The sequence below is a fragment of the Cryptotermes secundus genome, unplaced genomic scaffold, assembly GCF_002891405.2.
Source record: "Cryptotermes secundus unplaced genomic scaffold, Csec_1.0 scaffold666, whole genome shotgun sequence".
Classification (NCBI taxonomy): Eukaryota; Metazoa; Arthropoda; class Insecta; order Blattodea; family Kalotermitidae; genus Cryptotermes; species Cryptotermes secundus.
The window spans coordinates 148,885-176,838 of NW_019731229.1; the positions used below are offsets into that span (position 1 = coordinate 148,885).

General features: G+C 38.8%; 1 protein-coding gene across 3 annotated transcripts; it reads right to left on the bottom strand.

Moving 5' to 3' along the window:
* LOC111866578 (serine--tRNA ligase, cytoplasmic) lies at positions 1-27,831 on the bottom strand. Of its 3 annotated transcripts, none has more exons than XM_023855653.2 (11): positions 27,701-27,831; positions 25,777-26,093; positions 23,165-23,235; positions 22,701-22,985; positions 14,672-14,914; positions 12,548-12,688; positions 7,345-7,722; positions 6,344-6,533; positions 1,523-1,620; positions 1,303-1,432; positions 1-260 (listed from the first exon to the last, which is right to left on the bottom strand). In XM_023855653.2, the coding sequence occupies exons 2-11, from the start codon at positions 25,910-25,912 to the stop codon at positions 148-150; spliced, it is 1,785 nt and encodes a 594-aa protein (XP_023711421.1). In that variant the 5' UTR covers positions 25,913-26,093; positions 27,701-27,831; the 3' UTR covers positions 1-147. The 3 variants fall into 3 exon arrangements, with proteins under 3 accessions (XP_023711421.1, XP_023711422.1, XP_023711423.1); XM_023855654.2 differs by lacking the exon at positions 27,701-27,831 and adding an exon at positions 26,296-26,366; XM_023855655.2 differs by lacking the exon at positions 22,701-22,985 and having other exon boundaries at positions 27,701-27,826.
* Between the last annotated feature and the right edge of the window lie 123 nt (positions 27,832-27,954).

A 27,954-nucleotide genomic window follows, 5' to 3' on the forward strand; every position in this document is an offset into this window, starting at 1 on the left:
TGATCAATGATATCAGTTTTTATTTAAATATTATACAAATCACACACAACCTTAACACCAGTGCCAGTATTTAAATTTTGTATTCAGTTTAGATCACAATTTTCATTCAACACACCATCGCTTTTAGCTGTGATATTACATATCTCATCATTCTTCCCCAGCATCTCTTTTCTTCATTCCTTCCTTTTGCTTCTTATGCTTCTTAGTCTCAACTTCATTTATTGGTGCTGGTTTCACAAATGGAATTTCCTCCTGGTAAACTGTTTAACAGAAGATGATTATCCAAATTATACAATTATACAAATCTTTAATGAAAAGATTAAATTAAATATCACATGGGTCTGACACTTACGTGGATGGAAATTCAGAAATTCAACTTCATGAAATATATATCCCAACAGGAACAGAGCATGAGACTTGACATTTTCACAGCAGTAAGTGTTTTCAGATTAAGGTCTTCTGGGACGTGACACTGTAATCTGGTACCTACCTACCACTAAAAATGCACTACAAAATTTCTGAACTCATATTCATTGGCAACCAACTGAAAGGTCTCTATATGCTTACTTAAATACACATAAGGGAAACAGCACTTGCAAGTGTGGCATTAATTTCTTACATGTGAGTTTGAAAAACACAATTTTATGTTAATGCCAATCCAGTAATTGAGACCAATTTCAATTAAAAACATTAATTTTACAGCAAACTGCTTGCTGGCCTATCGAGCAAGATTTGGACAAGGGAAAATACAGTAATTTTGTTGGTGATGGCGGAGGAAGAGATATTTGACCCAGCTGTGCATCTACTGTTCTGGAAAAAATTGCAGGCTGGAAAGCAACAGAAAATAGTCAATTTTTAAAGTTGTGGCCACCACTGTGTTTGTATACTATTCCAGAATTCATCTAATACTAGCACACGGTGCAAGGGTCGAGAAGGCCCACTCCTTATACGTTCATATATATATTTACTTATGGAGCTAAGCCATTCTTGAGAAGCCAAATATGCAGCTACTCGAGAATTTCTCAGCATTTTACAGAACCCAAAAGTTCATTACCGTGTTCACAAGAGACCTCCTTGGGTCCCTATCCTGAGCCAGATCAATCCAATCCATACCATCCCATCCTATCTTCCTAAGACCCATTTTGATATTGTCCACACACCCACACCTTGGTCTTCCCAGTGGTACCTTTCCTTCTGACTTTCCCACCAATATCCTATATGCAGTCCTCTTCTATACCAACCCACTACTGCATAAAAACAGAATTATGTTGTCAGAATTTCACCTTCCTCTAATCAACTTACCTGTTGGCATGTATGGTTTGAGTACCTCTGGAATCTTGATGCCTGTTTCAGTCTGGTAAACTTCTAACAAGGCACAAATAACTCGAGTTGTAGCACACATTGTGCCGTTCAACATGTGAACGTAGTCAGTCTGAAACAGAAACACATAGTCTGAATTTTAGCTGTGTTGCAAGTGGCTTTATACGTGAACATTGTATCTACTTATAACACTGGTCATTACCTGAGCATTCATCTTTTTTGTCTGGCCATAACGAACTAGTAATCTCCTTGCCTGATATTCCAGACAGTTGCTGCAAGAGACCAGCTCCCGAAACGCTCCTATCAATTGACAGAAAAAGCACATCACCACACAGGCAAAGCATAGAATATATTCCCAAATCACAAATAAACTCCATCCATGTGAATACTTACATACTGCTTGTTTCACATTCCCTTTTACGCTTAGTAAAACAGTGCATGCCTGTTGGCTGTATGTCAGCCAGGTTCGCCTGATGAGAATTTGAACATTTAATACCTGTGCACATGAATATGTAATATTTGCACCTTTAACCCTTACACTGCTGCAGTCGACATATGTCAATCTCTGAAAAACATGGCATCCTTGCTGCAATCGACAAAACCTGTATTGCGACTTTAATCTCAGGTTTCTTTGCACCGATCTCATTCAAACTTGGCGGGTGCATAGAGTCATCTATTGGAAACATAATGAAGCATCATTCATTTCAATGGCTGCATTCTTCTGCCCTCTACCTTAAGAAATGTAAAAGGTTTCATCTGCACAGCAAGGCACATGCTCTGTGGTCATGTGATGCGGGTATTTCACAGGGCCAGTAAAAATGGCTTCGTACATTGTGCGGGGCTTTCTATAATAACTTCAAATAAAGTTGTGGACTTTGGTCAACATGTGACATAATGATAAGATTAGGATAGTGAATTATGTACTTTTTTGGCCATCCTGGAAAACCTTGTAAGATTTGAGGCTTTCACGGCGGTGACTATGAAGAAAGCAGTCTTCTGGGATTTGGCACCGTGTATATGTGGTGTTAACCGACGTTAACCCACGTTCAGGGTTCAACCCTGAAGATGGGGGCGATACGTTCCTCCGAAACGTCGGTTAACACCACATATACACGGTGCCAAATCCCAGAAGACTGCTTTCTTCTGGAAAACCTTGATTTAAATGGACTTTTCCCTTATGAAAAATACTGATTAATTCAACATTTTTGCAACTTCTGCTGCCTGTTCCCTGTCTGAGGTAAGATGAATTACATTTTATCACAAATGTTCATACTTTGCACTTAAATTATTTATAAAAGATTTATTAAAAAATAATTCAGCACAGAGGGTACTGGGAATTACTTAACATACTAGCAGTGAAAGGGTTAAAACTCAATTTGCATGCATGGCATTAATTTCTTGCATTTCTTTTTTTGACTTGGAATTTAGAAAAAGATGAAGGAACCTGAAACATGAAAATTTGTGTTAATGTAATGGATCAGGTGCTCATGCAATGATGTCAATTGCATTCTTGATAGTGAATTTCTTCCAGAAGTCTTTAATGCTTGGTTTATACTTCCATTAGTAGCCACAATCAAACTTTGGAATTCTGAAGTGGAAATAATGCCCTCTGAAGGCAACTGTAATGCCTCGGTCAAATGGTTGCAATTACACACATGACCATGGCACACAGAAACAAACAGGGAACTGTAAGTATCCCTAATTCTCTGAAAACCTCTCTACAAGAACTTCTAGGCCTCATCATTAACATTGCTCTAATTGCTCTTTTCTCAGCCACAAAAACTCTTTTCATTGATGACGAAGAAGAGCCCCAGAAAATAACACCATATTTAAGTTGAGCTTGACAGTAAGCACAATAAGCCATTTTCAACACTTGCCTACTTACTATAGGCTGTAGTTTTCTAAGCACAAAGGTTGCAACATTCAACTTATTTATCACTTCATCAGAGTATTTTTCCCAGCCCAAATGATTGTCCAGGCACACACCTAAAAACTTAACATTTGCAGAAAATTTAAGTGTCTGTTCATTATATTTTATATGTAATAGATATTATGTGGCCTTAGGGGTCATAAATTTAGTATTAATTGGTTAGCTTGGAACCATCTATACAAATATCTCATAACTAAATTTATTTTGTTATTAAGGCTACTAATATCCTGTGAAGAGACAATAAAAGTGGTGTCATCAGCATATAGAACCGTACGTGCCAACCCATTTAGAATTCTAGGCAGATCATTAATATATACATTGAACAACAAAGGTCCCAGTACAGATCCCTGCGGAACTACATGTTTGCTAGTTTTCCATTTTCCAGTTTTTGAACTCCGCCAGAGCAGCTTTTCTTTTAGCTACACAACCAATTTCATTATTTATAATTTTCCAAGACATCTGAGATTTATTTGTGGATTTCGTTAACATTTCATTATCTCATTATCTCTTTAGCTTTTCTGATGACTCTTCTTAATATGGAACAGTAACAGGAGTAATATTCTCTTATTTTAAGATGATGAGTTACTCTACTTATTATGTAGAGGTATCTTTTACGTCTATACGACACTTTTATTCCAGTTATCCACCGATTTTTATGCTCCATATCCATCACAAATTGCATGGGGAAGCATGATTCAAAAATGACTATAAATGTGTTTAAGAATGCATTAAAACTTACATCTACCTCCATACTACTAAGGGTCATCTCCCATGTTTCATTTTGTAGTGCCTCCCTAAACATCATGACTCCAGTCTTAGGTATTAACCTCTTTTCAGCAGGTTCATTCTTATCCCACTGAGTTCCAAACACATTATTTATCACCAGATATTGCGCATCACGATCTGATAGACCATTTTTACAGAGTGCACATGGTAGGTATTTACTCTACTATAGTCCAAAAAGATATATTACACTACATATTAAGTATCTGATATGACAGGGATCACACAGAAAACACAATGTCCAACAGCTCTTCTGTTGTTGTGAACTTCTTCATTGCCATGGGAATGTGTTTACTGAGCCACTGCCTGGCAACAGAAGTGTGTTCTAGCACCACCATCCCAGCTTTCAGATATTAGGGAGACACACAAAGAGCAATGTGATCTCACAAGCCTCCTCCTACTTTTTCAAAATAAGGAAAGCAGGTTAAAAAGCATCCAACAAACACTGAAAAAGTCGGGAAAGCCAAGCCACATTCTACTTAGTGAGATGCCACGTACAGGCATTGAAGTACTTCTGTTTACAATGCATCTCCATAGCCAATTATGTCCAATTTCCATTAATTTGGTCATATAATAAAAACATACATTAAACGAGACCTAACTACTAGAATGCATACATATATCATTAAGTTCCTTGTTACATTGTCTGATTCATGTTCCATTTATTTCATCCCTTTACGCTGTTATAAATTTATAACCACACACAGACTCTTGGAAAGTTTTCCACCATATCTTTAATACTTCTCCAGGGTATTTTCTGATATCACAGTAACCATGATGCAGCTGTCTGATTCCTTTTGCTCAGTTACAACAGGTAGAAATGATTCAAGAGTGAATGAACTTTTAAACAGCCTGTCTTCAGCATTACAGTTTATATTGTTACTGAAATGGGGGGGGGGGGAAACCCCGTAAAAAATACTGTTAAGACTGTTGTATAGGAAACAGGCATAGCCAATATGCCCCTCGTTAACCAGGATACACCCAATATTTGTTTCCAGCATGTCAGTCAGCATCCAAAATCCTCACTTCCACAACATCTATTGGTTTGAAGAAAGCAGTCTTCTGGGATTTGGCACCGAGTATATGTGGTGTTAACCGACGTTTCGGAGGAATGTATCACCTCCATCTTCAGGGTAGAAGAAAAAATATAAGAAATCTGCAAGCGAAGAGACCGTGAGAACTGGTAAAAGCAGACCAGTCTGCTAGGTGCCAAATCCCAGAAGACTGCTTTCTTCATAGTCACCGCCATGAAAGCCTCAAATCTTATCTATTGGTTTCCAGTTTTAATTTAGAATGTTTGGTTATTGGCCTACCTATTTCTTTTTTTTCATAAATTTGTCTATATATTGGCTTGCTCACACAGTGTCGGTGGTAGTGTATGGCACATTTGAGGAAATGCAATATATGCCCTTCTGCACCTACAGTCAATCAGATTTGGTGCATACAGCTGCTGATGTGTATCTGACCAAGCATGAGAATGTTTCCTGAATATCTTGAGTTGCACAGGATGCATTCCATGGAGCTGGCCTTCCAACATCACTCATAGATGGAGTTCCTCTTCATTCTGCATGTCATCACATGCTGCACCATCTTATGAACCACTATCACTATTTATCAGTTCATCCTCAGAAATTTTATTTGCTTGTATTTTGTCTACAATCTCACTTATCCTCAAAAACAAAATACCTGAGTATAATCTTACACCATCTTTGCAACTACATGACCCAGACATCAAAATGTTTTACAAGTGAAAAACAGCTTAAAATCACTTTTAAACTTTGAATGGTAAGTTTCTCTGCATCTGAACATCTGCAGGAGAAAATGAGATTTCTGTACACAGAAGCAACAGCCTGTCATTTAATGGGATCCAAGATCTGCAGTGCCACATAGTAAAATTTAATCAATAAGGTAATGGCACTGGTAATGAATGTGTTAATTGCACTGATAAAGTAAAAACATGGATCCTAACAGGGTATTTTATTACTACAAAAAATTTACACATAGAGTTCTGAATATTTCTCACTAGCAAAAATCCTCTCATTTAAAAATACTATACCATGACATCTCCAAAAAATTTTGCCTTGAATTAAAGATGCACATGATGCAAACACCTAACAATGGATACAGCAAATTCTATAAAATGATGACCATGAAAACTTGTATGTATAACCAAATTTAATAACAGAATTGAAAAATACGAGGACTCTCATGATCAGAACCTTCATCTTTCTAGACATTACAGCTGGGAAAAAACAAAGTACACTTGGATAAATAGAGTTAGTTATATAATTCAACTTACTACTGACTTACCAGATCCTGGGAACCAAGCTTCAAGATCAAGTTTCTTGGCTGCAGCATGGTTCAGAGCACCAGACACAATGTTGACAATGCGATATGGTATACGTAGTGCTTGGTAGAAAGCCTCAGCATTGGATATCATTTCATCCATCATTTTCCATGATTTGTTGTCATGTGGTGATGTCAAGCAGAACTGCTCCACCTAAATAGAAAACAATATGACAAAACCAAAACCTCAGTATTTGAACTATATGGCACCTACATCTGCTAGTAAAACGTTTTAAGAATCTTATAAAATTTTATGGTTGTTTCACAAGTTAATTAATGGCATTGTATAAACTGCAGAAGTTAATTTAGCACTGAAAAGGATGATGTCATATCTCTGATATGGAAAGGAAAGGAAAGGAAAATAAGAGAGCCCATTTTGCATCCCTCTCCCCCCAGTAGGACATGGATCAAACTACTTCGACAGGAAATTACACCTTCTGAGCCATATACTCAAGACTGCAAAATATCTCAAGTGATTGGAAGTTCAGAGAACATTTGCTGGAGGAACAAGATTGTGTCTCATGAAGCCTCTATGTCAAACACACCTTCTGGATAGTGCACTGTATTAATAAAAATGAAGCTCTGACAAATGAGTCATGCTGGTTCATCTCATGTCCTGCTACAAAATTTATGTTAACTTCCCTGAACTCTGACCGTTAATTCAATTTGTTTACCATCATAAATATGCAGTGCAGCTGGGATTACTTCAATCAGTTAATCAAATTACACTGATTCAGAGCAGAAATACATATTTTCATTCCAGTGAGTTAATTCACAGGCTCTATCAACTACAGTGGATATACACCATCAGACCTGACATGTTAATGGTCATGTAAAGCGAGAAAGGGATATGGAAGCGTGTGGCTCTGTTCTATGTAAAACGGCTACCTTATGATTTGCCTGGGACAGAGGAAAATTGATAAAAACTGCCACCAGAAAAACTGGTTCCCCTGCTGTGAACATACCTTCTCAAACTGATGAACTCTGAAGATGCCCCTAGTGTCTCGACCATGAGAACCCACTTCCTGTCGAAAACAGGTGGAAATTCCAGCATAACGGATTGGCAACTTCAGTTCCGCAATCCATTCATCACGATGGAAAGCTGCAATAGGTTGCTCTGAAGTAGCAATCAAATACTTCTCTTCAATGTCTTTGTCCTCAGTTTTCTCATTTCCTTTCCCTATAACTTTGTACAATTCTTCATCGAACTGGGATAACTGTGCCACCTCTTGCATGACTTCTTTTCTCATAAAGAATGGAGTGTACAATGGTTTATAACCATGTTCAAGAAGCATTCTCAGTGCAAACTGGATTAGGGCTTGTTCCAAGAAAACAGCTGGTCCCTGAAAGTAAATTAAAACACAATACATGGATGAGTATGTAACTTCCTTCTTACTAAGTGCCTAATCAGAGGCATGTCTGTTATGAGATAACTGGGCAGGTCTACTGCAGCACACCTCAGGGGAACTGACAGATGAATATAGCACCGGATATATGTGGTACAGTCATTAAGTTCGTGGACTGTGATTTCATCACATCATATTATAAGGTATACACTTCCACAGATCCCCATTGGCCCTCAAAATGGTTGCCGTTGGCTGCTATGCAAGTCTGCCAACACTGATATAGCTGCTGAAACATATTGGCAGGAAATTCCCATATGGCAGCTCTTGTGGCATTGACGACCTCCTTGGATGACTGAAATCTACAACCATGTAGCTTTGCTTTCACGTGGTGAAAGGGAAAGGAATTGCATGTGCGAGATCAGGTGAGTATGGGGGGGGGGGCGTCAAACCAATGACCTGTTGCCCTGCCAGTTCCTCTTGGACAAGAACAGAGCGATGTGCAGGGACGTTGTCGTGTAGCAACAGTCAATTCTTCCTAGGCCAAAGCTCACGATGCTGGTGACAAATTGAATTGCGTAAACAGATAAAAATCTCCTTGTATCTGTCCTTGTTTACAGTTGCTCCGTGTGGGATAAATTCCATGTGAACAATTCCCGACAAATCGAAAAACAGTTCAAGCATCACCTTACCTTTTGACCTGTCCTGTCAGTTTCTTCTTTCTTGGCGATTTCCAGGTGGCTGATTGCCACTTCCGTTGCAGATCATAAAGAAAACACCATGTTTCGTCTCCTGTAATGATCTGGTTGAGAAACATCTCATCTTAGTCAGCACTACTGATCAGATCACCATAAATGTTCATGTGATCGTCACGTTGATCTTGTGTCAGGACGCATGGAACAGTGCTCGGTAACATGTGACATGTTAAGGTAATCAGTGAGAATTTTGTGGCACGTACCATGGCTCATCTCTACTGCTGCTGTGATATCATCTATCGATTGGGAGTGGTTGGCATGTGCCAACATTGCAACTTCTTCGATCTTGCGTTCAGTTCTGACCTCTTTTGGCCGACCACGATGCTCATTATTCTCCAAACCGTCTCTCCTCTGTGCAAAATGTTGGTGACACTTAAACATAGCACTGCAGCCCAAAGCTTCTTCGCCATACACTTGCTTCATCATGTTAAAGGTTTCGCTACGGGATTTCTTAGTTTTTGGCAGAGCTTGATGTTTGCCTGTTGTTCAAGCTCCCACGTTTTCAATTTCTGTCATTTGCGTTTAACTGCAGTTCACAATAGAGGCCATAGTTCTGCTTACACTATTTGCACACAACTGCCTCGTGCTGTGACGAGAAATGAATTGAGAGGGCATCATATCGTGCCTCAACCTATCCGCTGCAGAGCTCTGCAATGATGCTTTGCGGCCAGTCCATGAACTTATTGACTATGGTAGTATAATGGCTAGCAGGGAAGAAGCCAAGTACACAGGAAAAAACCTACCTGTCCAATATAAACTGAACATGACCTGCGGAAGGATTGCAAACTGGATGCTACAGCAAGCAGCTGGTACCTAATTAAACAACCATTGGCATAGTCACGGTAACAACCTTAATACTAATCACTATCCACACTTCTCAGGTAAATCCATTCTTCTCCTTCTACAATGCACCCACCTTTCACTAGTTCATATGACCATGCAACAGTCATAAGGAAGTTGCAATTACTGAAATGTCTGGTATAACATATTAATGAAAAAAACAATGTATACAGAATGTCTCATTATTATATGCCGTGTTTAACAGGTTGGTTTCTGGAAATTACAATAAGCAAAAAAAAAAAAAAAAGTTAATTTGAATATGCACTCTGAGGGCCTTCCTTAAGAACTTATAGCTATTCTAATTTCAATTTCCATCGTCACACCTTAGATACTTCCTAAGTTTAACAGGTTGTGTATAAGAAGAAAACAAACAAAAAAGCTATTAATAATCTCATTTTTACTTTCATAGGAGGCTCGTCCACAAAGTAAGTTTCCCTGGGGCCATTTAAAGACAGAAAACATAATTTCATGGAAATATTTATTGCAACAGATACAGCAAGTGTTCAGCTATTTTTCAACATAATCGCCACCGGAATTGAGACATTTGTCATACCGTGGCACCAACTTTTGAATATCTGTGTCATAGAAGTCTGCCGCCTGGGATTGGAACCACTGTGTGACAACCATCTCCGCCTCTGTCATTCTCAAAACGCTGATACTCACCGGACAGGAATTTCTTGAGGTGTAGGAAAAGATGGAAATCACTGGGAGCGAGGTCCGGGCTGTAGGGTGGATTTAAACTCCTCCCAGCTGAACTCCTGCAGGAGACTTGCTATCCGTCGAGCCGTGTGCGGCCTAGCGTTATCGTGCAGGAAGACAATACCGGCACTAAGCATCCCGCGCCGCTTGTTCTGAATGGACTGTCGCATTTCTGCAGTGTTTCACAGTAACACTCAGCATTCACCGTCTCACCTCTGGTCAGGAAGTTGACGTGGAGAACGCCCCGTCTGTCCCAGAATACCGTGTACATCACTTTCCATGCCGACAACTGCTTGAATTTCGTCTTACAGGGAGNTTAAACTCCTCCCAGCTGAACTCCTGCAGGAGACTTGCTATCCGTCGAGCCGTGTGCGGCCTAGCGTTATCGTGCAGGAAGACAATACCGGCACTAAGCATCCCGCGCCGCTTGTTCTGAATGGACTGTCGCATTTCTGCAGTGTTTCACAGTAACACTCAGCATTCACCGTCTCACCTCTGGTCAGGAAGTTGACGTGGAGAACGCCCCGTCTGTCCCAGAATACCGTGTACATCACTTTCCATGCCGACAACTGCTTGAATTTCGTCTTACAGGGAGATCCACTGTGACGCCAATGCATTGACTGCTGCTTGGTTTCTGGGGTAATGTGTGCAATCCACGTTTCATCACCTGTGATGATCCGGTCCAGTCGCCGTCATCATGGTACCGCTGCAGAAAGGTCAATGCTGACTCCATGCGCTTTGTTTTGTGTTCTGGTGTCAGTTGCTTCGGCACCCACCTGGTGCACAATTTCCTGAACAACAGGTGCTCCATGACAATTTTGTGCAACAAGGTGCGGGAAATCTGCGGGACATGACTGCTGAGTTCCACAATTGTGACGCGACAATTCTCCATACTGTGTTCCCGCACAAGCTCCACCAGGTAGTCTGTAATGATGGATGGCTGCCCACTGTGCTTCTCATCATGCACACTTTGTCGACCTGCTGAAAACTGTCTGCACCAGCGATGCACCATCTGCTTGCTCATGACGTTAGCCCATAGACCCAGCACAGCTGACGATGAATTTCGATCGACCCCATGCTCTGTGCATTCAAAAACTTTATCACTGACCGCACTTCACAGTAGGCAGGAGTTGGAATAAGAGCCTCCATCTATAACAGCTGCAACGATGCTACTGTGGGAATGCACGAAATTCCGTTTGTGCATGCGCCATGCTACGTCATTGCTCTATCACGTACGTGCAGTCGCTTCAAGCAATATAAGGTTTGCTAGCTGTGGGATGAGTGGGAAACTTACTTTGTGGACGTGCTACATATTAAAGGTGCTAGAAATGGCCTACATGTTCACAGACACAACTCAGCTATACATAAAAAAGGAACTTGCAAGCAACCAAAGACTCTGCTTGTATAGTTTATTTCATTTGCAAACTGCTGAATTCAACATAACCATTCTTCTCTAGTATGACTGTACAGGCACAGAACTTGGCTTTCAAATATCCCCACAGAAAAAAAAATGAAATGATTCAAGTCAAATGAGCATGCAGACCATGAAATTAGAGTTACACACCCACAACCAGCCCTGCATCTAGGATAATTTTTGGACAGCTGATACTGCACTTCATGACAGCAATGCGGCAGAATACAATCATGTTGAAACCACATGTGAAGATGCATATTGCAAGAACATGTCTTCCAACAGCCCACTTAATTGTGTTCAAAGAAAATTAAGGTACTCACAGCTGGTAAAACATGAGGGCCTATGACACAGTTACCTAAATACCAGCCCAAAGACTGATGGAAAACTGTTGCTGTTAATGGTGAGATTTAATCATATGAGAAATTTCATATGACTACATGAATAACCCATAATGCAGTGTACATACATAAGTATTGGTGTGGTTTAAATTGCTTTGACATGTTACATCTGTTATTCACATTCGACACAAATCAGTGCATTTCCTCTCTCACATGTGCATATCAAACAAAGTGCATGGGTCTTGTGAGTGGAATGAGTGATCTTTGCTTGTGGGCATATAGAAAATGGCAGGCAGCACTTTAGCTCATAAAGGACAACTCCTAATTAGCTGACAGTTTAATTTAATTTACAATATTACCCTTTACTAACTATAATGTACAAATATGCACTATCTTATAAAAATGCACGGTATTCCTGATACCTTGGGGCTGCACACCAATTACAGAACACTACTCTATATAACTCTATCATGATCTTGTTCCTATTGTTTGTTGGAACCTCATTCATTTCGTCTTTCTGATATTCCCCCCTTTTGTCCCTGAAATGTCTATTAGCTTCACCTTTTACACTCTTCATATTACCTCCACTCAGATCCTGTAACCACTGCAATTTAGCGTGTTTCCCTTGCCCTAATAATTTGAATATTCATCAAATCATGGCTTACACCACTTCAATTCTTACCAGCCCTGACTCCCTCTGGCTGTAATTTTGATATCGTTTCTTATACTTGTCAAAGTCCTACTGATGCCTACAAAAGTAAGGAAATAGAAAACCACACCATCAGGTAATATCCTCTTCCTCCAGACACTAGTGCACCTCTTTCTCCATCCATTCCATCAATCATATGAATCAGATCGACATGTGAATATGTTTTCTTCTGTGCACAATCTCCAAATACTCTTTCTACTCTGTTATCATCCTGGAAAATACATAAACTATAATAAAAACTTTAAAATGTAAACAACCCTCAAATAGATAACACTGGATGTTGTACATGCTTTATGTGAGAAATTTTAACAAAATATGCTTTTACATGTGCCACTTTACACAGTAATACTGGTTAATATAGAAGCCACAAATAAATTAATTCAATAATAATGGTACATTCACAAGTGTGCTACTACTGTCAGGATGTCAAAATTATTTCACACACTTCTCATAAAACCTTGGTGAATCAGGGCTACACAACATAAGGCACGACTTAATCATAATCTTATTTTCAATGTGCTTAAATTTATGTAATTGTGAGGTTATGGTCCTACATGATTCTGAAGCAAAAGAAAGCTGTATGTATGTCATACTAATGCATTCTTTCCACTTTTGTTTTTAAATGTGAGTGGCAGTTCCAAATGCATCCACAGTTTGAAACAAGTTGACACCCAGTAGAGTAAAAGCTTATATTTGATTATTATTTCACTCTCTCAGCACATCATGACATTCAGAAAGACTTACTCATTCATACTGCTCACAATATAGCTTCACTTACAGGTGCAGCACTCTGTTTGACTGAACCTAGTTCCACATATGACACTCTGATTAATTTTCTGGTCATTATTCATTTCTCTAATTACTATTTGAAATGTCACTGTGGAGGCTGGACTCTGTCACCATCCTCAAGTAAAAAGCCTACTCTGTTGGGTTCCAGATAGAGATAGGGACTAGCTCTACTGACTGGATCTAACAGAGTAAGCTTTTCACCTGAGGATGAAGACAGCATCCAATCTCTGCAATGCTATTTCAAACAACAGGACAATAGATTATGTCCAAAGAATTGTTAACTGCATTAATATACAACTGTCATTAAATTTTAGATCTTATTTTTCACGTACGATATTTTGAACCTGGTATCAAACTGAGTCTGGGGTGGGGGTTCTGTTTCATCCAATGCAGACTTCATGTTGTGCTCTCCCATTATGACAACCAATGAGAAACTTCATGTGACTAGGTGGCAAGAAGGAAACTAGTGCTATAGGATATCTTTCCCCTTATGGATTTCAGTCCTATATGGGTGGTAGCCCCTCGTTGGTGTCTCCACCTTATCGTGGTGAGGGTGTTTGAGTATGCCAAGGACCCTGAGAGCTATACCAGCGGTAGCGTAGCTACTGGCAGGGCTACAGGGCCTCCCTTGCTGGACAGGTCAAAGGGTAGGCATCAGACGAAGAGAGACACCGAAAACTGATGCCGGAAGCAGCGTCATCAGCGGCGACTTGAAGCACAGAGAAAATGATGCTCAAGATGGTTCAAGTTCGTATAGCAACAGGCGTGACCAGAGTGGTTTAAATGGCTGTTGTACTGCGATGTGGAAAGCAAATGGAAAAACTACCACATTATCACTTTTCCTGGATAGTCTCTTTCCAAAAACAGAAGATCGCATTAAGTGGAGAAACTGTTTTGGAAGAGGCTGTGGACCTGTCGTCTGACAGATTACTGATGAATGAATGAATGGGTGGTAGGTGGAAATGAGAGGGCAGTTATCTCTTTAAGAAACAAAGACTCAAGTTACTCACTAGGATTCATTTCCATCCTGATACTGAATTTTCTCCTTAAATTAGGTAACTACAGCGGGTTAAAACTTGTAGCAAAGCATAACCTGGTAGCCTCATGGTACTAGGGTAAAGGTGGACAAAGGTAAAACATGTTGTGATTATGGTAAAATTTGAGTTACACTTAAGCCCCACAGTGGTACACCACCATAAACCATGATCTGGCCTCTGCCAGACTGCAGTACTAACAGTATAGAATCACCAACAGAAATACTGCAAAATATCTGTAAATGATAAGACTCGATCTGATGCCATTTTTGGACCTGACATAACAGAATTACTACAAAACAAGAATCTTCCAAACAATAAATCCACCTCAGACCAGTGTAATCATTCCCAGCATATAAATCAACACTCACCTCATCATTGCTGACAGGAACTGAATCATGAAGATGGTTCCCAATTTCACGCAAGGCATTATTTCGTTCTTTCTCTGTCTGCTGCAGATCCACATCGTTCTGTTGGATTGCATCATCAATGAGGACACGAACTTTCTTCAGCTGAGCTACAGTCAATGGCTTCAGCATTTCTGATGTAAGAGAATCCAAATTCCTCTGTATATTTTCTGGGACACTGTCATCATCACCAGTTGATTCTTTCCGCTATTGAATAAATAATTATTTGTATAATTCAAACCTTATCTCTACGTTCAAGTTTTAATGAATAACAGAAACAACAACACATTACTTATAAAGAGAAATATGTAGTACTAATGTTTCAGCACAGTGAACATCATGAACAAAATTAAACCTGAAGAATGCCGTCTTCTGGGATGTGGCACCAGTAAATCTTGTGTGAACTGATGTTTTGGAGGAATGTCAGTTCACACAAGATCTACACAGCCCCACATCCCAGAAGACAGCATTCTTCATAGTCACTGCCATGAAAACCTCAAATCTTACAAAATCAAAGCTATTTCCTAATCAACTTATAGTTACAAACGTCAATAATGGAACAGGAAGAGAAGACTTCTATCTTCTGAGACAAAAAGTTAAGTTTTTCTTATGCTTAATTAATTAAGCACCGAGCTAAGAACACATACAGGGGAGTGGCAGTACTGCTGAACACATTCCTAACCTTGGCATTAGACATGTGAGTGGTGAGCTCCATGCCCCTGCCACTTTACCCCTGGGGAAAAGGACCACAGTACTCCCAGTACCCTCCGGATGGGTGGGCCCCAGAGCTGGTCTGAACAGTGTAAAGAGAAAAATATCTTGCCCCTGCCAGGAACTGAACCTCAGTTCGCTGGCCATCTAGCCAGTGCCCATTTGTTTTACTGAGTTATCACAGTCAACCAACATTTTGGAGGAATATATTGCCCCCATTTTCCAAGCACATTCTGCTTGCTGCCTGCTTCACGCTGGTTTCTTGATTGGCTTACTATTTGACCCTGAAGATGGAAGTGAAATATTCATCTGAAACATCCGCTGACTTTTACCAGACTACACAGCATTATATCGTAGAAGACACAATTCTTCACAGATGTGAGAACTTCAAATCCAACAAGAGGTCGCATGTATAGACCATCCAATTGCGTCAGATTAAGTCACCAACCAGAATGGAAATTTTCTAAGTTTATGATCAACATTCCAGTGTCACACTGGATATAACCATCTACCAAACTACATGGCGTCACACCCCTGAAGACTACAGTCTTAACATTAAAATACATCTTACGATAGTTATGAAGATATAAAATAAATTAATTTCTTTATATTTCTTTTCTTCTTGGCTTACTCTCTTTTTGGTGTTGCTTTCAATTATTATCTATTTTCTGTTATTCAACTGTGTTACTATTTTCTTTCGTATATCCCAAATGTCTTCTGACTGCTTACTTCATGCTATTATCAAGTCAGAATTGCATAATTTATTAATAGTTACAACATTCATTATTGCTGAAAATTACTGTGTACTCTCAGATGCTCCTCCCATCAGTTGGGCTGACCCATAATGCATAAGCTGACTCCACAAAAGCCTGTCTACTAAATCCACTCTACTCAGATATTATCAGGCTTATCTCTTCTTTTTGGTGTTCAGAATGTTGTGAGGTGCACTGATTGTATACAATGCACATGCACTTACTCGCTCAGTATGTTTTCGCTCCATGTCTGTAGACTTACAGCTAATGAAATAATTTACCACATTCTAAAACTGTTCTATTAGAAATTGTACCTTGGATATATACACATATATGAAAACTTTCTAATGCATCCATTAATCTTCCATTTCTTACTTGCTTCATCAGTCACTGTTTTAATGGAAATGTTGCTTATCTAGTATGTTCTTTGCATTTTCTAAGTCCCTCTGTTGGTCGCTATGCTTCTTTTATGTCATTTACACTGTGCTTCAAATTACCTTTCGATTTGCCCTATACTCTGAACTTTCAGTTATCACAGTGATGGAGGGGAAGTAATGAGGACAAAAAGAAAACACTCAATAATTTATTAATATTTATCCAACTTTTCCTATTTTTAATTGAACTTGTACTCAACCAAAATTATTTCCATCACAGCAATAATACTCCAAGCCAATGGCCTAGCCATGGGAGCCCTCACTTCTACCATTCTATCAGATATTTTCCTTCAACACACAGAACATACCAACATCTTACCAATCCCTATAAAACAATGTATTATCAGCTACTGCCAATATGCAGATGACAATTCTTAACATTTACAACCCCAGTTCCACAAATACTACAACAGTTCTCTATGAATTTAACATTTTCCTTCACTAAATTTTACTTATGAGCCTGAAACAACAAATTCCCTCAGGCCAAAAAACAGCCTTAAACATTTACAGAAGACCTACAACGACTGATGCTGTCATATAGGACACATATGTTAGCTATCAAATTCTTTATTGACCATCTCCACAAATATCCCTCATCTTACGATGACAAAAAGAAATAACTACATATTACAGAAGACATTTTACACAAAAATGAATATCCACCTGTTTTCTGTAACACCTCTCTCCACGAACCAAATGCCTTAACCCAGAAGAAAGACACCACAAAGGACAAGGTCAAATGAAAAATATTTACATACTAGAGATGCCAAACAGAATAAATGCTAATCTCTTCAATAATATTAACATGAAAATTGCCTACAAAACCAATACCACTATAGAAAAAGAGATTTAAGAGTTACTCAGACAAAGGGTAAACACAGTAACAGTGCAATCTACTGGATACAAAGAACACATTAAGGACATTATGTACAACAAACCAAACCAAGGCTTTTCATAAATGCTCTTGAAATGAAACACACTTACACTGATGTAAACAAATGCATGGACAATTTACCTGTCCACAGAAAAGACAAATATTCTAACATTTTGAACAGCTCCCCATCTATATAAATGCTAAATTGAAACCCCATTTAAACAACACTAACAGAGATGCTTATGTACCCATCTTTGATGTCATCCTGAACTTCAAAGTGGGAGAATGGAAATACACAATATCCTAAGCTACATTAAAAGGATATGATTTTGAGACACTTTACACATCAGTTACTTCAGAAAATAAACAAGATAGACACTATCGTGTCAACATCTACTTTATTTTGCTGTTATTGTTGGGTAGACTGTCTCAAAATCACATTCTTTTAGTGAACTATACACAACAGGATGCATACCATAAAGATCCTAAGCTACAGTCAACATGCATTCTCCCGCCAAGCACCCCCTCAAAAAAATAACACACAAACAAAATATATTACTTATAATCTCATCTCTGTTAAGTGCCTTACTCCATACTTACACTTTACAAAAGAATAGCAATTTATTTCATACAATTTTTATTTGTCCCATACATACATATAATTATAACTCTGTTATTATTTTGTTTTACAGGAAATGCCTCCCACAACTCCTTTATTTTTTCATAAAATCCCCAAACTTATACAAACATTTACATGAGGAGCATTCCATATACAGAGTGGGGCGCAGAAACTTCCTTTTTTAAGGCAAATAAAAGAAAAATTATGGCTGATAGACAAAATTTATGTTTAGCTAATGAAAGAACATACTTTAAAGTTTTAAATCATGTAGTTTTAAACAAAATATCTTGAAGGTGGTGGCTACCGTTCTCTATGCACTGATGCAACCGTTTTCTGAAGTTCCCCTCTGCACGTTCCAACATGTGCACCAGAATCTGGGCTCCTTCATGCTGAATAACATTCTTCAGCTGAAGCAGGTTTGTAGGGCGAGGTTTAAAAACCTCTGCCTTGAGGTATCCCCATAAAAAAAATCATAGGGTCTTAGATCAGGCGAGTGTGCTACCCATGGGATGTCACCTCAAAGAGAGATAAGCCGTCCGGGGAACTTTGCCCTCAAAACTGCCATCGAAGCTCGGGCTGTTTGGGCCATGGCACCATCCTGTTGGAACCAGACATTTCCTAGATCCATTTCTTCAAGAGCTGGTTCAAAATTTTTTAATCATGTCCACATACTGCTGTGAATTGACAGTAACTGCATGATTGTCTTCTTCAAAAAACATAAGGGCCAATAACTCCAACTCTCGACAACGCACACCGTACTGTCACCTTATCACTGTGAAGTGGCCTCTCATGGAGCTCTGTGGGATTGTTACCACTCCAATAGCGCATATTCTGCTTGTTGACGTATCTGGATAGGTGAAAATGTGCCTCATCACTAAAGAAAACAAGTGCGTCAGGGGGTAAAGTTTCCAATAACGTTTCNAACGTTTAGCACGCAGTTATTCGGTTCTGGAAATCATGTGGTGACAATTCTTGCAAAACAACCATCTTATAGGGATGAAAATTAAGATGTTCGTGAAGAATTCAGTGCATTGAACGATTGGATATGTCTAGGGTGACTGCATGTTTGCGAGCAGAGCGTCTTGGAGATCTCAAAATTGACTGTCGAACTGCCTCCACATTTTCTGGTGTCGTAACAGTCCATTGTCAGCCTGATGATTTTTTCACCATACTCCTGGTTGTCCTAAAGTTCTCTACCCACAAAACAATCGATTTCTGGTCGGGAACCAGACCTCTGGGCTTAATTCCGAAGTGAGTATGGAATGCACGCTGCACCGCCACGTTGGAATGGTTGTTCGAAAAATAGGCTTCGACAGCAAACGCACGCTGCTCAGTCGTCCACCTGATGTTTCCTACTGAAGGGTATTAGACAGAAACTTCTGCGACTGCTGCGTTCACTGAGCCTATCCTCACTTTCCTGCGACCTCCCCTCCCTTCAAAATGCGTTTTCACAAAAAGGACTTTCTGTGCCCCACCCTGTATAATGCCTATTTTTTTAATGAAAACTACAATAGATACAATAGATAATAACGCAGTTGAATAGAGCAAGATTTCAAGATTTCAGTTACTTACAGCTATTTTTCCACATAATCACCACCATTCGTTATGCACTTTTGCCAGTGATGAACAAGAGCCTGTATGCCGTGCCCATAAAAGTCTGCGCCAGCAGAGGCTAGCCACTTTCTTACAGCTACAATGACAGCATCGTTGTCTGGAAAATGTTGCCCATGTAGACCATCTTTCATAGGCCCAAAGAGATGGAAGTCTGAAGGTGATAAATTGGGTCTATAAGGTGGATGTGGTAGGACAGTCCAGCCAAAGCTTGCAACGTGCGCGGTGGTCGCCAAACTGGTATGGGGTCTAGCATTATCATGTTGCAAGCGAAAGGTTGTCTGCTTCTCTGGCCTGACTTAAGAAATGCAGGCATTCAGCTCAGTCAGTGTCGTCTTGTAGCATTCAGAATTGACAGTCTCACCAGGCTCCAGGATATCCAACAAAATCACACCCTGCCTATCCCAAAAGACCATGTACATCACTTTCCTTGCCAATGGCTGTGTCTTAAACGTCTTTTTTCTTGGGGAATCCAGATGTTGCCACTCCATGGACTGTCTTTTGGATTCTGGCTCATGGTGCTGACACCATGTCTCATCTCCGGTGACGATGCTGTCCAGAAACTTGTCACCTTCAGCCTCAAACTGGTGCAACAGGTCCTGACAGACTTCCATTCGATGAGTTTTGTTGTCCTGTGTAAGCATCCTCAGGACCCACCTGGAACAAACTTTGCGATAATCCAGCTTCCCCGACATCGTTTCCAATGCATTACAGCCGATATTAAGCCGTGCACACAGTTCCCTGGTTGTTATCTGCCAATCTGTATGGTTGAGCTGATCGAGACGCTGTTCATTGCGAGGAGTGGCAACTGAGCAGGGATGCCCAGGGCATAGTTTCTTGTGCACTTCTCTTTTGCCACTGTTGAAACGCATTAACCACTGCCTCACTGTGCTGACATCCACTGTATCATCTCCGTACACCTTTAGTAAGTGTTGATGGATGTCAATGGGTGTAATTTGTTTGGCAGTGAGAAATTCAATAACACATATCTGCTTCGTACACACTTCTATGTCAGACGCCATTTTGGTAGACTGCTCTACTGTCGCTATCTGTCGCACGACAACCAAACTAACAGTACACTGGCGGGAAGGTTCAACCTTTACTACAACACCACCAACATCCAGCTCAGACGTTACATATTAACACAAAAAAATAGGAGGCATTATATATGGAACGCCCTTCGTACTTTTAACAATTACCCATTTAAAAGGTAAAGTAGTCCCTGTATTTAACTAAGAATCATGCAATGAAGACATAAGAGGGAGTGCAGGTACAGCTCCTCCATTCTTGACCTCAACACTACAATGAGGTGGGTGGTCAGCTTCATGACCCAAACGCGTTACCCCAAGGAAATAACCCCTGGTACCCACTGATAGGAGGCTAAGTGAACCCCAGGCCCAGTGTGAATGCTGTAAAGAGAAAAATTTCTTGCCCCTGAGAAGGAACAAATCCCAGTCATTCAGCCAGTAGCTCACTGCTATACCCAGTGAGCTACCCAAGCCAGTATTAAATTATCCATATACCAAAATTATTACTGCCTTTTATATGTATCATGTTTATAAAAATGCACCTACAGAGTGTCCCCTACACACTTAATGTGTAAGTCTGACGATGCTGCATAAAAATCACTGAAATATGTAACCTCTTCAATATTTTTAATATTACAATAAAGCTTTATTTGACTGAAATCTACCCTTCCATATACATTTAATTAATACAAGTACATTGGCAATGTAACCACTCACTTCAAAATTCCCTATTCTTCACCCTTTGTCACCTCATCTCTTCGGGTCCAAGTAGTCTACTCAGAATTTTGTTCTCAGACACTTTCAATTTCAATTCTTCCCTCAAAGCTGGTTGATTATTTAGTGATGTTTTGTTTATCAACTGCAAATATTAATGGACTTAAGGTGACAGGACGATGAGGAAAAGGTAATGCCTATTCAAAAGTACATCCTGGCATTTGCCTAGAAAGAATGAGAAAACCTACGAACTATGTATCTTTCAAACCCAAGTTCAAAACACTCCCGCTGCACTAACTTGATCAGTCCCTTCAGAGTAATTAACTCATTCAACCACAGAAAATAAGCAAAACTGCAATTTTATATATATATATATTTGCCTTGTCGGCTTTCAGGAGTTTGGTCACTTATTTCACTTCCATTTTCTTGATAATATAACAATATGATGCAATCTTAAATCCACTAATTGGGCCCAATCAATCAAATCCAACCAATTCCAACACCAAAATGTCATAAACTTATAGTCATAACCACTTCTGACACCAAAATGTAATCTATCAGGGTTTGTGTGATGAATGATAATGGGTTTTGGATTTGATGATTTTATTGACACTTCTTTACAATTACATTCAATTATGACAGTTCACATTTAATGACAGTCTTAAGACTCACTCCATTCCTTACTGGACTATGTGTGTCTTCTCTTTGACTGTGATGAATGACAAACAAAGAATTCCTGCTCACAACGAACTCCCTTATGAATGGCTCCATGACTGAACTGGATTCACGAATGAACACTCTTTTATACCTACCGGAGAACCAAACAGTGGGCACCACCTCGAACAGTTGTCATTCTGCCACTGTCATGGGAATGTTGTCGTTAATATTCACTGCAGTGGGAACGCGTGGTAGTGAGATATTGCCTAGCAAATGGACTTACACTTATGCTCGTTATTTCAGCTTCCAGGCAGTGTTTACTGAGCCACTGTCTAGCAAACGGTCATATTCGTCACAATATATATATATATATATATAAAACACACACTACAATTTTACTATTTTCTAGTTTCTTTCATGTGCAACAAACATGCCTGTGAAATATGTGGATCAGTATTTTAATATAAGAATATAATACATGTAAAGTTTTGCCTATAACAGTTACTAAAAGCAGAAAGAAAACTGAAGAAAAGATTGCCCAAGCTGAATGAAATAATTACCACAACCTCTGAAGACAGAAATAACCACCTCACCTGAACAGAAATTGGAAAGTTTTTCTTGTCATCACCAAAACTTTGTATATGTAGAAACCATCGCAAAGCATGGGGGTGAGTATGCAGAGGAGGGGCTCTGAAAGCTTCAAAAAGTACTGTGTCTGCTTGTGATGGAAGAAAGCCACCAACATAGCTTTTATCAGACATAAACTCATTCAGAGCACTCATGCCAGCATCAGTGTCAAGATCACCAAAAGCTAGATTTATTCTACTGTTACAAGTATCTGTATGATTAGGTATTTCATGTTTGTTTCTTCCCATTGCCTGCAAAGAAATGCAGGGACAATTAATATATGATGAAACAAACTGATGCAATAAAATAATAATAATTAATAACTGAATATGGGAAGCAGTTCAGTTATATATTCCATACAAAATAAGCCATATACCTACATATCAAACCTATATGAACAATACAAAATTAAAATTTCACATATATTTACCTTCATCTTCTCTCCTACTTCCTTGCTACATAGATTTTTCAGTTTATTAAAGTTGTCAGCTTTGTGGCGTACTGCAAAACAAATATTCAAGCAACTGAAATTGTTTATTACAATTAATAAAAATTCAAATTTATATTCATTATCTGCCACTAACACTTGATTTTTTCAATGCACTGCAAAAATACAGGGAGAACCCACAATGAGAAAAAAAAACAAAAAACAAATTCACTCCTCCATCATCAGGTGATCAGGTTAAGCTATGCTTAACCAAATAAACTATTTTGACAGTGTGAGACAGCTATCCATTCCTATGACTATGAAACACTAGCAAAAGAAAATCCAGTTGTTGAGGCCTTTTTGTTGAACAACAGATGCATTATATTGTCACATGTTCCTGGTTAGCATAACTAATAATAATTGGTTCTGGATTAGGTGAATAGATTTACTGGACACTCACAAGTCGTAACTACATATAATTATAATAATCTAAAGATTACTGCAATTATAACACACAAAATAAAGTCCTCAATGCCTGCTTGCTAGTCATTGCTTGGTAACAAGTCTTATCTGGTTAACTACTGAACTGTCTTCTGAAGTCTCTTACAGATGAATCTCTGACTCAGCTGAATTCATGAAATAAACTCTCTTTTATATCTGCCACATGGCCCAAATATAAGTCATTATGTCAAACAGTTAATTGTCCTCTGTTATTTTGTTGATTATCACAGGAATCTTGTGTTTAGCAACTTGCTACATGGCAATGACTTGTCTGTTACTATTAGTTGTAGCGGGAATGTGATTTCCGACTCGTTGCTTAGCAATGGCTGTCTGCTCCAGCTCCACCATTCCGGCTTTCAACTGTCATGTCACAATATCTAGAGAGACATTTTCTGGTAAATCTGAATAATTTATTTTGCAGGTTCTTAATTAATTTTACATAGGTATTTAAGCAGATATAATGAAACAGTACATTCCTGGTTTCATCTGCTGAACACTGAAACGATCTGTAGAAAATGTGACACCATAATAACAGGAGCTATGAATGATAAATATAGGTGATTTAATTACACTGTTCTTAATGAGAAATAATCTTAAACTCAAGACTTATCTCTTCTTTAAATATCACATAAAGTAAGTAAAGGTATCCCTGTAACAGGCCGAGGACGCCCATAGGGTTGTGAGATATTGGGGTTCCCACATTTTCTATACAATCAGCTCATAGATGGCGGCAAGGTTGTCAGCCCTAAATGCTGGCCGCCCTTTACCCCCAAGAATATTCCAATATTCCTGGTACTCATTTCTGTTAGAGGCTGAGTCAACCCTGGGGCCATAGTGCGGCTGGAAGGATTAGGTCAATTGAAAAAAATCCAATGACCTCATCGGGACATGAACCCACGACCTTCCAGCTTTTAGCATAGTGCCTCAACCAACTATGCTACCGTGTGCCCCTTGTCACACACTGTAACAAAAAGTGTATATACAAAATATATAATGGACAAAACATCTATTTAAAAAGTAAAAACAATTCTCTTAAACTTAGGAATAAGAACAGAAACATTTCTGGCAGGTGTTGCAAAGCAAATGATTAAACTACTCTTGGGAACTGGATACCAGTGTAAACCTCTTTCCCCAGAAAGTAACACCTCAACACTGAAAGACTGAAAAATACCAATAAAACCAACCCTATTAAAACATATACCTGTATGAGTACATCCTAAAACTTCATACTTCAATGAAGTAAGAAAAGAAACACAAACTAATCAAATCATCACCTGAGAGTGATTTATTCCATTATGTCATCATTAGAAAGCTACCAGTTTCAACTTTCAACATTTGACAGAACCCACAACCATCATACTACAGATTTCTTTTAACATACTACTTTTCTTCTGTAACACTGCATACTCTAGGCATGATGTAATCTTAAAGACATTTTAGACAGACAGTATATGTAACAACACAACCACTGTATCTCACTCCAATTAGTGCGCATCCATACTCAAGATACAAACCAGGTTTGAAATATTAAAAGAAAAAAAGAAATCTCATACAAGCATAAATAAGCACCTGATGGGACGAAGGATCCATATGGCAAAATTACATGTATAATATATATGTATATTTATAAATAATATAGATTTTTACCCATGTTTTCAAGTATCTGATGACTTACTCAATGCCACATATGTGCTGAAATATGTCAGAACGTTGTATAAACTGCTGAGCAAATACAAGTTGTGTTCTACATTCCCTACTACATATATAGTTCTACTGATTCTGCAAATGATGCAACACTATACAGATCATCCTGAACCTTCCTAACCTTCTAGCCTATGATCTCATTGTTAAATATTAAACTAACAGAATTAAAACCATCTGTACACTCGTCAACTTTTTGGAAATACTCATCGCCCTGTTCTTCTTTAATGCCCAAAAAGTCAATAACTGTATTAATATATCATTGTCAAGAAGTTCTGTATCTTAATTAAAATCAACAGTTTTAAAATCCACTTCAGTATAATGTGGTATTGGTTCATCATAACTTAAAATCGTAGTCTCCTCCTTCAAACACGTTACACTCGAAAACAGTAAATGTGCAGTAAATTACTTACGCTTCCTCCATACGACATCTTTCTCCACAACTTTATCTACCAAAGCTACATCTTTAAATCGGCGCGCCTGATTTTCTCTTATCTTCGCAGGATCGCCGCCTTTCTCAGGACGAAAAAGATCTAAATCCAGCACCATTTTTCAAAACTCTCACGATAACATTTAACACGTTGTCAACATTCAGGTCCAGTACTTCTGTTGGCTGCCGCGTTTTCACGTGAGCACCTGCACTGCCAACCCTGCCAACTGTGCATGGTTCACGTAACGTGTCATAACATCGGAGATTTTCAACATGAAGACCACGGATAACGATGTAGACCTGTTGAGAATACAGATTTTGAGACAAAATTATGTACATGTAAATATAGGAAGAAGAGCCTTAACCTAAAACAAGTAAGATGTGCAGACAACATTTTGTAAAACTATGGACACATCAACATTAACAGAGAGAAATGAAGAATGGATATTTCCAAATAAAATAAATTGCACAGACGAATCTTACAAAATAAATTGGTGCTTACGGAGTCGGTTTACGTGTAGTAATCTTTGCACTCCCCTACGGGTCGGGCCAGCGCTTCTGCTGAGAGTTGATAACATGCAAAAGCAATACCGTTCGACTGGGGGAGACTGTCGTAATGCAATAATTGCCACTGATTCCCCTACAATTACTTTTCCGGCCATTCTTCCCCCATATGTGTAATAATTTTCCCTGTGCGGCTTATTCCGCGGCAGACATACGCATATAAAAAGTACAATACGTGCACAACAGATTTCTCTACACCAATCGGAACTTTGACCGGAGCACACCGGTTCGTGGTTTAGACGTGTGCCATAGCACAACTAATTTACGCAGGAAACAGGCAGAACTCATAAAAGAATACGTGCAAAAGGACAAAGAGAAAGCATGGAGAAGAAAAACTTGGCAGCGGTCAGGCCATCGGCCGTTCAAATGACTGACGTTTCACAGCTGTTGAGCAAGTTAAGACATAACCTGCTATACAAGACTGCACTGCAAGCGAACCTCTGTATATTGATTGATTGATTTATTTATTTATTTAACATCCATAACTGTTACATTATGTACAATTGGACAAGTCAGTTTTTTATATAAAAAAATAAAATTAAAAACATCACATCAAATGACTAATAGCATAAAAACCATAGAAAAATAACATAATAAGTCCTTTAAATATGATAAAACAGTGGATGAGTATAATTAGGCAACAAAAGCTAAACTATAAATTACATGCAATAGCTAAAATAAATTACCCAAGTATCTTTATTCTATTATTGCGCTAATTCTTGTAAAAATATTCTTGAAGGGAATAAAAAGCTTTGCACAACAAGTAATCCTTTAATTGACGCTTAAAAACCTTGAACTCTTGAATACTTCTTATTTGAGAGGGCAAGTTATTATACAATCTTATTCCCATGTTAATCACACTCCTTTTACAACGTGAGGTGTTACATGGTTGGACATACAAATTCTGCTTATGTACTGTGTTATAACCGTGCACATCTGAATACGAGATGTTNAAGAAGATGGAAATACATCAAACATTAATAAAAGGAATGTATTTTAAATGTATTCTGTGCCGAATACAAAGACTTTCTGGAACTTCCTGAACAATATTTATCTTGATTTAATTAAATGGTTTAAACGTGTGTAAGCATATTTTCTAATTGTCACCCATAGGAATGTCCTGATGGCACCCACACCCACATGACTATCATCGTGCAGGTATGAAATTTCTAAAAAAAAATTTGGCCTTACATATAATGGGCCAAATAGGAATACCGCGAATGAGAAGGAATCGAACGTATTTCATTAAAAATCGTATGCGCAACAGAAGTAACTGAACACAACACATGAAAAAAATTTAACCTAATCACATGTTTAGATAAACAACGAATTATTAAATCAACCAGAAGTGATCCGTGGTTCTAACCACCCCGCTTCATCCTCAGTGTGAGTTAACAGCATACATAGACATCTTCAAACAACATTCTATTCTTCACAGCAAACGTTACAGGTTATCACCAAGCTACGTGATTAAGACAAACCATGTCGGCCTAGAAGCCTCTTCGAACAAGGCTGAATTTACAGCATTCGCTGGAACCTTGTGACGCTTGTGACCTTAGTCAGATCGATCAGATCGGTCAGATCCGACTGTGAACAT